We start from the raw sequence: 11,258 nt of genomic DNA, 5'->3' as shown, positions 1-11,258 counted from the left end.
TTGTCAGAAAACAAGAGAGATGTTCGATTATTATTATGGATAATATGTAATTGGGTTTTAAAGAAGTAAACCCAATAATCAAATATCAGTATATAAAAATTTGCTGTACATCAAGAAATCAAGTGAAATAAATAGGTAGGAAAAGATAAAACTGGTATGGATAGAGGTGAAACAATAATGATAGATCAGGCCAATATTTTGATTCCTTAGGTCACTTTATAAATCACCTCCCTTTTTTGTGAAACATGAAATTACTCATAAACACATTAATTAATCACCTCCCTTTATTTTAAATTAATAAGGGAGATGATTATTTCCTTTTTCCCATAAAGGTAATTTATTCCCTTCTTATTAAGTATTCTTCTTTTGTCTTCACTTCATTGTTTGTTTTTTCTGCTTAGTGTTTCCTCGTTCTTTGACCCCGTGTGAAAACAATTGTCGGAGGTATATCTAGATGGTATATGGTGGGGGCTTGGGAAGGCCCTTCACTATGCCGCACAGCTTTGTGCCATCGGGGATGTTGTATTCGTCCCTGAGAGAGCGTGCTGGAGAAAGGACGCTGACATAGAGCTGCTGTCCTAGGTAGAATCTATCCCAAATCTCTGACCTCAGGTTCCACATTCCGGCATTGTCAAATGTGAGCAAGATGGCCGCCCACGACTTTGGGAAAACTTGGACTGTGTGCCGGCTCACAGCGTCAAGAAGGTTGTAGTTCTTTCTGCGTTCTGGTGTCCACTTCCCTGGTTCAATTCTGCCAAGGGAATAAATTAATTTGTAAAGCTAAAACGTCAGAATATAAATACGTATATGGAAAAGTCTCTTTTACTCACCCGACAGCAAAGAAAGAGTATCCATCCAAGTGCCATGACTGAATACTCTTCTCGTGGTTCTCCAATATGATTTCCACAAAGTTACGGAATGTAGCATTGAGGACGTTAGGTCCCATGACAATCTTGTCACTTCCTTTGTGTGCAGGTTCATCTGGGATGCTGTCGTACTTGAAAACCTTGTCTGCAACTCCGAAGTATTCGGCGAGCTTTAGTGGGGTATCCTTGTCGACGTGGGACATGCCATTAATGGCGTAGCGGAGCTTCCCATCTACGGTGCCAGCAGTATTGACAAGCTTGATGGTGCGGGTGATGTTTATGGCGCCATAGTGGTAAGAGCCTTGAGGATTGGGGCGGGCGGCGCTAGCCGTTAAGTTCCAGCGGAAGGAGCGGAATTGGTTGAGGGACCAGGCCCAGCCAACAGGTGCCTCAGGGAGGACAGGAGAAGCGGGGCCTTTACCGTTGGTGTAACGGATGATGCGCGTGGCACTAGTCATGTACTTGGTAAACCGGGTAGATGCCACCATGTAGTAATCTTTGGGCGCCTGGTTGGCTGTTACCAGCACAGAGTAGCACTGCCCCACATGAACGTCGAGGGAATCGTATACGTTCTGAACCGTGTGGGATCCCTCCATCTCCACCAGCTTCAGGGAGTGACCTTGGATCCTAAAGTTGAGAGAAGCCTTTAACCCAACATTGCAGACTCTGTACCTGTAGGTCTTGTGGGGCTTCATGGTGAAGAGGGGTTCATCCTTGTCCCCTTCGACCTTGCCTGACTTGCCATTAATGAGGACTCCGTCAGGCTTGCCGAGAGATCGGCCGGTGTCTAATAATTTCTTGAGGCTACTGTGGCCCTTGGAGTACCAGTCGCCGATAAGGACGGTGTAGTCATCTTCTGGGTCGGCAAAAGGGACCGGGATAAGCGGACGACTATTCACACGGAGGCCGCCGAAGCCACCAGCTGCTCTGTGCATGCCTATGGTCGGGAAGTAGAAGAAGCTCCCGATCTGATCCTTCACCTGGAAATGGTACGTGAAGTTTGTTCCTGGTTCGATGGGGCAATTGGTCCCAGGCATTCCATCTTGCCACGAGTTTTTCCTATGTTGAATGCCGCTCCTGTTACATCATCATCAATCAAAAGTCTCGTCTTTAACAGTGAAATCATCGTCACATGTCTTCTCCTTTTCTTTCTTCTTCATCTTTTTTTTCCTCTTCCATTTTCAATTAACGAAGCATCTATTTTGTTATACAGAGTTACAGACATACGGGACATACCATGTTAAGAGGAATGGCTCATCGAGATTATTGAAGACATTGACGACTACATTGTTGTTGGTGGTAGAGTTAATATTGGGACCGGGGAACTGTCCGTTGATGAGAATGCCTTGTTGCGAGACGCCCAGAGGAGAGATGGTGCCATAGGTCACGTTCCAAGTGAAAAAAATATAAGGATCTTCAGCTCGAACCACCACCATTGCCGAGATGCAACATAGAAGAACTAGCAACTTCATCAAGGCCATCTTCTCTCTCTCTTTCTCTTTGCACCCTCCCTTACTGAGAATCTTGTAACTCAACGCTCTCTCTTGGATTCGAGACAACAGAAACTAGCTGCAAAACAAATATAAAAAAATAAAAAATAAAAACACATAGAAAACTCTGTTCAGCGCGAATGATATCTCATAGCACACTAATTGAGGTCATTGCTAAAGGTAAGGACAAGGGACTTCTAATCAACCTTCAGTTAAGGCCTATCAAAATAAAAGCCTTCAACGAGCAAGTTTTCTTACAAAGAATTTAGCCAGAGGCCATCAGTTTGATATTATTGATGCATCTCTTGAGGATGGAGGACGTTTGTCTGCTCTCTTTTTATTTGCTCCATTTCATCATCCCCCTTTATAAAAGAAAGGTCATGGGAAGGACAAAGGACACCTATTCAAATCCGGAAACCTCTCCGGCCGTCAATGCCTTTCACTTGTTGCCCTTGCGTTGCGGCCCTTTCCTTCAACTGTTTCACCTCGTTACCACCGCGTATTGGACAAGTGTATCTTACTCCGATGGTATGGTCTCACGGCATATTGGTCATTAATTTTATGTCTATTTTTGTTTATTAATGTATTTTCTTTTTCTTGTCTTAATCGCTTTTTCCATTGTTGTTTGTGGCTTTGTGCTAAACTCCTGATTTTACCACTGAGCTCACATCCCGAAAATTTTCTGTCTCGTCCAATCCTATTCGAACACGCTAACTTCTTCAAATTAATTTGAAACTGACAGGCTTTTGGTTCTAATTGGAGATGGACGCCAAAATTTTGTCGAAAACAAACTACACTTATCTATCATTTCAGCTGCTCTCTTCCCTTCCCTCCCCATCGCTCCTTCACCCTCGCAACTTCATAAGTGTGAAACCCATTCTACAACTGAGCCGCTTTCCACAGTGAAAGACGACACTAAACCTATGGGCAACAAATCTAAAACCACGTCTGGGTTCCTCCATTATTTCTAAGATATTAAAGCTGAAATTTGATCCAGGTTCCTCCGTTTCTCAATATTAAAGCTGAAATCCGGTCTGAGTTCCTCCACTATTTCTAAGAACTTTCTCCAAACATATTATCTTTTAGGGATCTTCCACTATAAATATGGGCCAATAAACTGGACTGCAACACAGGGTTTTGTTTGAAATATAACTGCGATTTTGCATATTTTGACTTTTGGATGATTAAACATGCCATGGATGAGTTCCATTTCATGGATTAACCAGACTGAATTATCAAATACAATTAACCCGCTTCTTTTCTCATTCCCTCCTCTCTTCTCTTCTCCTCCACCACTGTCCGAGGTGCCTCTGCAACCCTCTTTGTTGCAACTCTCGCCGTCACTGCAGCAAAAGCGACGGTCATGGAGGAATTCAATTTAATGTCTTCGTCATCATTGTCATTGTCGTCATTGACCTCTTCATCATCATCGTCCACTAAGGCTAGGGGAGAGTTTTGATTCTCCAGAGTCTCCAGTCGTAGAATGATTTTATCTTTGTTGACTCTATTGATGGTTGGGTCTATCCTCTGGCATGGTTGCAGAGTGTAGAAGATTGTTGGTATTATTTGTTGGGAAATGGGGCCACTGAAACTTGGAGGGAAGCTTTGAGGTGCGTCCGGAGATATTGTTTTTACAATGTTATTTGCCCCCCCCCCCCCCCCCCCTTAGTTTCATTGAGTTTGATGTTGGATTATAGGCAAATCCGTTCCTAGAAAACAACAGCCTTGAACGAGAATATGCAACTAGCAAAGTTAAAGAGTCTCCAAAAAAATCTTTTGTAAGACCTAGCAGATCAGACTAAGAGAAAGAGAGAGAGAGAGAGACAAAGTATTTTAAAAAATTGTGCGAAATGCTTAATTCACGTTCTTTATATAGTTTCTGAAGAGTTGTCAAGAAAAGGAAGGTGCTGGTTCAGAGGAAGGCACCTTGAACAATCACAATTTTAAACATTGTGACTGTTTAAAAGGTAGTTAATAGTTAATGATTGTTAACTTTGAATTGTTCCTCTTGATCACACCCGATCGAATCATGGCCGTTGATCACATCAACTGTGTGATCAACGGCCAACATCGCACCAAAAAGCCAAAACCATCATTCGTGAGCCACGCAAGTGCAAGCAAAGTGTGCCTCTAAAGCGCTTCATTGCATTGCACACACGCGCGCACACCCATGCACACACATTGCATGGCAGTAAGCCTCCATACTCTCCTCTTCTATTTTTCAATGTGGGATAAGTTAAAAACTGATTTTAATATAAGAGAAAGGCTATTTTTCAAAACATGTGTGTAGGTGAAAATTCTCATGTAATTGACCAATCAAACCCATTGGATTTAATCTCTAATGAGATTAAAATCCATCATTTTCCATATCAGCAATAGAGAGCTTGATCCCAACTAGCTTTGAAGCTTTACTTCGGGACTCTTTCGTGTGTGTGTGTGTGTGTGTGTGTGTGTTCTTTCTTATTTTCCAGAGTCTGTAACTTGCGTACCCCATCTTCAATGAATTTAATTGTACAGTGGTAGGAAGGCAAGAGGAAAGATGTTATAAACTCGTGTACCTTGGGCTAAACCGTCATTCTCCCAACAAAATGCATAATAAGTCAGATGTCAAAGAAAAAATTTAGGGAGAATGACGATTCAGCCTAAGGTTAGAATTTTTAGGCCCAAAGTATAGTTGGGATAGTGCCTGCTTGGAATTGATGCTAATTCACAGGTGGTCATTTGTGTATAGCGTGGGGGTTTTGACATTTTGAATGTTTATAGGACTGTAGTGGAATTCAGAAATCTACATTGGGCCTATCCGTACCTTTTCAAAAAATTTATAGTTGTTTAAATTGGACAGCCTTACAGCCAGCTTCCTACAAGTCGCATAAGTTCATAAGGTTCTATATATTAAAATCAATCTCTATATAGTACAAGTAATGAACAGTTTAAACCGGCAGTCTTATAACTGATGTGTCACAATAATATAGACATTGTTAGGAATTGGGGTCACAGAAACTTGGAGAGAAGCTTTGAGGTGTGTCTAAAGATACTTTCTTTAGAACGTTATTTGCCCCTACTTATTTTATTGAGTTTTCTATTGGGTTATAGGCAAATTCATTCCCAGTATACAACAAAAACTTGGGCAAGAATTTACAACCAACAAAGTTGAAGAGTCTCCAAACAAACCTTCTATGAGATAGTAGTAGACCGAACTGTGAGAGACAATAGCAATTTTCAAAAACTTATGTTCATTTGCTTGATTCATAATCCTTAAATAACTTATGAAGAGTCATGGAACAGAGAAAGGTGTTGGTTCAGACAAGGTTCCAAAGTATCCAGATATAAACTTTCTAACGTTTGGGTCAGATTGGAAGTCGAAATCAGTATATCTGACCGTCTGTAGTGAACTACCATCGAGGATAAGACAATAGTCTTTAATCCTCCATAGGTACTTTAGTATTTTTTCATAGCAACCCAATAATTTTGTCCCGGGTAAGATTGGTATCTACTTACCACACTAACAACCTAAGTAATGTCTAGCTGAGTATACAACATAGCATACATGATGCTCCCTACAGCTGAGGCATAGGGAATCTTTCTCATGACCTCAATATCCTCAAGGGTCTTAAGTGACTTTCCTTTAGAGAGAATAACTCCATGCCTGAAATGAACAAATTTCTTCTTGGAGTTTTGCTTGTTGTATCTATTGACGATCTTGTTAACATAAGTAGATTGGAATAATCCAATTATCCTTATTGACCTATCTCTATAGAGTCGAAGTCTCAAGATGTAAGAGGATTCTCCAAAATCATTCATAGAGAATTGCTATGAAAGCCATACCTTCACCGTAGTCAACATTCCTACATCAATCATAATGTGTAGAATGTTATCTACATACAGAATAAACAAATGTAACCATATCTCCCTCTATCTTTTCGTAAACACATGGTTCATCCGGATTTTGCTCAAAATCAAACTGTTTGACTATTGAGTCAAATCGGATTTCTAGTTCTAGAAGCATATCCTTAGGTGAAAAGGTCTCAACTTTTTCATTAGGGCCATTCTTCCTCTTGTAGATCCATTTGCAACTGAATGCTTTCACCCCAGTGGGTGGGTCAACGAGAAATTAGAGGCCACTAAAAATTAGAAAGTTATTTATCACTGTGGTGATTTGCTTTTGATGTTTCAAATGCATCGCCATCGAATATTGATCTATTCAATTTGAATCTGATCTATTTCTAATGGGTTCTCATTAAGACTTGATAAATCAAATTTGAATCTAACAACGGGAGAATCTAATAATATGATTCAATTAGTTATCGGATCAAATCTAATGATATGTTTTTCTCTCAAAAAATAACAAAGAAACAAAATCTAATGATATGTTCTAATAGATATTCATGATTATATAGTGGCCATAGCCCTTGTTTGATCATTGTTGATGAAGGAGGATGGTTATCTCTATGCAACACCTTTACACACTTAATCAAAGTTTTTTTTTTCTTTTGTTCTTAAGTTACTATTATTATTTATTTATTTTCAATAAAATAAAAACTTATTTGGTTGTTACTTGAAAATATTTTTTTATGCATAGGGATACCAATATTGTTGGATTACTTCGGATCATATTTCCAGTTATTATTGGGTTAATTAATGAGACACTTCTCTAAATATGAAGGGTCTTCATCAAAGTTTTTAAAACCGACCCGGACAACGAATCGGTCAGGGGTCCGATTCCCAGGTCGAACGGTCCGACTATTCGAACCGAACGGATGACCAGTTCTGACAAAATATAAAAAAAACTATCAAAACCGTTGAACATTTCAACTGCCTGGGTCAACGGTTTGCTGACCCAAATAAACAAACTTGTTAGTATAAAATGACAAAACAATTGGAGATGGATATATTTTGAGATGTTTCCATGTCCTTTGGCATATTTTAGTGCCCTTGTATGTGGAATGGAGAAGTATGGAGGTTTAGTTCCTCTGTACATCACCGTATACAATGAAGAATTAGATTTTAGGGATGGAGGTTCATGTAACACTTAAAGGATTAATTTTGTGATGCTTTCATGACCTTTGGCCTATTCTAGTGCCCACAACATGCGGAATGGAAAAGTATGGAGGTTTAGTTCCTCCATACACCATCGTACTCCATAAACGATGATATTTTAGGGAAGGAGGCTCATGTAACACTTTAAGGATCTATTTTGTGATGCTTCCATAACCTTCGACTAATTCTAGTGCCCACAAGTGGAATGGAAAAGTATGGAGGTTTAGTTCCTCCTTACACCACCATACCCCATGAAAAATGATATTTTAGGGAAGAAGGCACATGTAACATTTAAAGGATCTATTTTATGATGCTTCCATAACTTTTATCTTATCTTAGTGCCCTAACATGTGGAATGGAGAAGTACAAAGGTTTAGTTCCTCCGTACATCACTGTACTCCATAAGCGATGAGATTTTAGGGAAGGAAGCTCATGTAAAACTTAAAGGATTTATTTTGTGATGCTTCCGTAACCTTTGGCTTATTCTCTACTCTATTCCACAAACTGGGGTCATTAGAATAAGTCAATGGGCATGGAAGCATCACAAAATAGATCCTTTAAGTATTACTTGGACCTTCTTCCCTAAAATCTCTTTCTTTGTGGAGAAGTACAGATGCTTAGTTCCTCTATACACCGTAATACTCCATAAATGATGATATTTTATGGAGTAAGGTAGTGTACAGAGGAACTAAACTTTCGTATTTCTCCATTCCTCAAGCTGGGACATTAGAAAAAGCCAAAGGGCATGGAAGCGTTACAAAATAAATCCTTCAAGTGTTACATGAGCCACATTCCCCAAAATCTCATCATTTATGAAGTACGGTGGTGTAGGAGGATCTAAACATCCATACTTTTCCATTCCACATGCTAAGGGAACAAGAACAAACCAAAGGGCATGGAAGTATTACAAAATAGATTCTTTAAGAGTTACATGAGCCTCCTTCCCTAAAATCGTACCGTTTATCCGACCAGTGGAGAGTACCTTGAATCTATTCCTATTGGTTCTGTTTTGGCACTTATAATTCAAAGTGAGTAGATTTAGCTTCTCTAGATATGTTGGGTTCATCTAAGTTTAAAGAGCGACTTTAGGGTTTTAATACACTTTGTTCTCTTGTTGGTTGATGTGATTATGTCAAGTTTTCACATTGTGGCTTTTTCTCATTCTTTAAACGGGTTCGTTCGAATTGATCCATGTTTATTGTCTTTGTTTTGAGTAGGTCAGTTTTAACTTTTTTATGGACTTGAGTTGATTTCCCTACTTCTCTAAATATGTCGGGTTTGTTTAACTTAGAATAATGAGATTAACTAGTCAGTGCTACAAGTTATGTGGGTTTGTTTAAGTTTGATTAACGAGATTAGAGTTGTAAAAATCTCTATTCTTATAAGTTAAATTGATTATTTCATTTTTTTTCTTCAAATTATTTTAGATTCTTTATACGAGATAGTTTGGGTGATCTAGGTTTATTCCTTTTATTTTCCTTTGCTTCGGTCTAGTTATATTTTTTAAAGGAGTTGAGTTGATTTCCTAGCTTATTTGGGCATGCTGGGTTTGTTTCAGTTAGTAAAGGCAGTTTTTTGTTCTCGTAGGTTTTGTAAGTGGGAATAGATTTGATTGCTGGTTGGTTGGTTGGACAGGGCTTGGTTAGTATTGGATAATGTGTTGTTGGTTCTACCTAGGTTTGGCAAGACGAAGTTTCCAATTATTTTAAAAATAGGCTTAATCAACCTTAGCTATATTCGTTGTCTACCAAATGGTTTTATTTATGTTGAGTTGGATTCATTTGTATTAGGATATGTTGGTTTGAAAGTGAGTTATCTAAAATTGCCTACATCTTGTTTCGATTTTGTTGAATTGCATTTATCTTTAGATTAGGTTGGCTTGGATAGTCTTGGATTGACTGGATTGATTGGATTGATTTCAGCTACGTTTTGCTTTGATGGCTTCCCTCTGGCAATGCCTTTATAGATTTGGTTGGATTTTGTTAAAAAATGTGGATTACTTCATCCTACACTTCTTTTATATCGGTTACTGAATGACTGATTCGACCGACCTTGCATTGTTTTGTTGGTCCGAATTTGTGTTGGCCACGCTGTGTTTCGGTTTGTGCTCTGTTGTAATGGATTCTATTGTGATGATTTTTATATGAGGTTGAGAGTCATAATGGTTTATAATTTTCAAAACCAATAACGTATTATCCTTAGGGTTTTTGAAGACTTTTCTGACTTAGTAATTGTAATCGATAAGAATAATAAACGCCTCAACAAACTAGAACTTCTATATTGGTTTTTAGAAGTCTAGTGAGATTGTTTGGCATAAAGACGTCTATGTGAACAGTGGAGAATACTTTGAATCTGTTCCTATAGGTTCTGTTTTGGCACTAATAATTCCTAGTGAGTAGATTTAGCTTCTCTTGATTTGTTGGGTTCTTCTAAGTTTAAACAACGGCTTTAGGGTTTTAATATGCTTGGTTCTCTTGTTGGTTGATGTGATTATGTCAAGTTTTCACATCACGGCTTTTTCTCATTCTTTAAACGGGTTTGTTTGGATTGATCCACATTTATTGTCTTTGTTTTGATTTGAGCAGGTCAGGTTTAACTTTTTGATGGAATGAGTTGATTTCCCTAGTTCTCTAAATATGTCGGGTTTGTTTAACTTAGAATAATGAGATTATCCAGTCAGTGGTATAAGTTTTGTGGGTTTGTTTAAGTTTGATTAATGAGATTAGAGTTGTAAAAATCTCTGTTCTTATAAGTTAAATTAATTATTTCATTTTTTTTCTTTGAATTATTTTAGATTTTCTAGATGGGATAGTCTGGGTTGATCTAGGTTTATTCATTTTATTTTCCTTTGGGTCGGTCTAGTTATATATGTTCTTATAAGTTAAAATCTCTGTTCTAAGCCTTGCACATCGTCTTACACATAAAGATAGGTGATAATCCTTGGTGAAGTTTTGGGAACTTCTAGAACAGTCTTAGAATATTCTAGAATAACCTCTTTGTCATGCACTTCCATGATTAAGCCTTGTAAAGCCTCTTTTATCCTTTTTGTTCTTGCCCTAATCATTGGCCCACCGATTCCTTGCAAAGGATATTGAGAATATTTGGGAATATTAGATTGAGCCATTCGGTTAGTACCTCGATCTCCATTATTCCCTCCTTTCTCGAAATGATTTATTTTATTAATGGCTCGACAGTCAACACACTTACGCCATGTTCCATCTTTCTTTGGGACTAAGATGACAGGAACCGAACATGGGCTAAAGCTCTCCCTTACAAAACCCTTTTGCACCAACTCATCCACTTGCCTTTGTATCTCCTTTGTTTCCTTGGGATTAGCTCTATAAGCAGGTCGATTTGGTATGGCGGAACTGGGTATGAACTGATCCCACTGTGATATATATCCATTTGAATATGGCATATCTCCAATATGGAAAACTATGTTAATGTTGTTCAAGTCCTTGATAAGCTGGTCTGTGGTATTAAGTAAGCCTAGCTGGTAATTGTTATATTCATTAGAACCATCACGCTCTACCTTTCCCATGTCTCCAAATATGATGATTTGCTGTAATAAATTCTACCCACAGTAAGGGGACAACTTGAAAGAATGAATCTTACTCCAAATGTATGAGCCATTAAATAATCGGTGACCAAGCTTGTAAGTATACACTGAATTAGGCCATAAATCTCTTAGGAAACTTGTATGTATAAAACTAGGATCACGCCAACCAACTGTCCGTGCTGGTGCACCACACATGCTGTTCCGCTGAAATGTCAAGAGTTCCATGATTTAGTATGGTGGAACCGGGTATGAAGTCTATTTGATGCTCAATACCTCTTAATAGAGGTAATCCATGGGGAATCTCCT

The 11,258-nt window shown here is 38.6% G+C and overlaps 1 protein-coding gene across 2 annotated transcripts; it reads right to left on the bottom strand.

Annotated features, from left to right (window-relative positions):
• LOC148867945 (L-ascorbate oxidase homolog) lies at positions 1-2,702 on the bottom strand. Of its 2 annotated transcripts, none has more exons than XM_088977336.1 (4): positions 2,615-2,702; positions 2,103-2,435; positions 831-1,943; positions 1-751 (listed from the first exon to the last, which is right to left on the bottom strand). In XM_088977336.1, exons 2-4 carry the CDS (start codon positions 2,345-2,347, stop codon positions 451-453), a joined length of 1,659 nt encoding a protein of 552 aa, XP_088833462.1. In that variant the 5' UTR covers positions 2,348-2,435; positions 2,615-2,702; the 3' UTR covers positions 1-450. The 2 variants fall into 2 exon arrangements, with proteins under 2 accessions (XP_088833462.1, XP_088833463.1); XM_088977337.1 differs by having other exon boundaries at positions 2,563-2,700.
• Between the last annotated feature and the right edge of the window lie 8,556 nt (positions 2,703-11,258).

This window comes from Nelumbo lutea, chromosome 3 (genome assembly GCF_056320005.1).
Source record: "Nelumbo lutea isolate HS-2025 chromosome 3, American lotus-T2T, whole genome shotgun sequence".
Classification (NCBI taxonomy): domain Eukaryota; kingdom Viridiplantae; phylum Streptophyta; class Magnoliopsida; order Proteales; family Nelumbonaceae; genus Nelumbo; species Nelumbo lutea.
The sequence above is the reverse complement of the archived record's forward strand: the minus strand, read 5'-3'. Positions and strand labels throughout refer to the sequence as shown.

Coding starts and splice junctions, on each gene's coding strand:
- LOC148867945 (XM_088977336.1), bottom strand. CDS start 2,347: ATGGCCTTGATGAAGTTGCTAGTTCTTCTATGTTGCATCTCGGCAATG. Junction 1,944..2,102: donor GAGCCATTCCTCTTAACATG/GTATGTCCCGTA, acceptor ATGATGTAACAG/GAGCGGCATTCAACATAGGA. Junction 752..830: donor TACTCTTTCTTTGCTGTCGG/GTGAGTAAAAGA, acceptor TTCCCTTGGCAG/AATTGAACCAGGGAAGTGGA.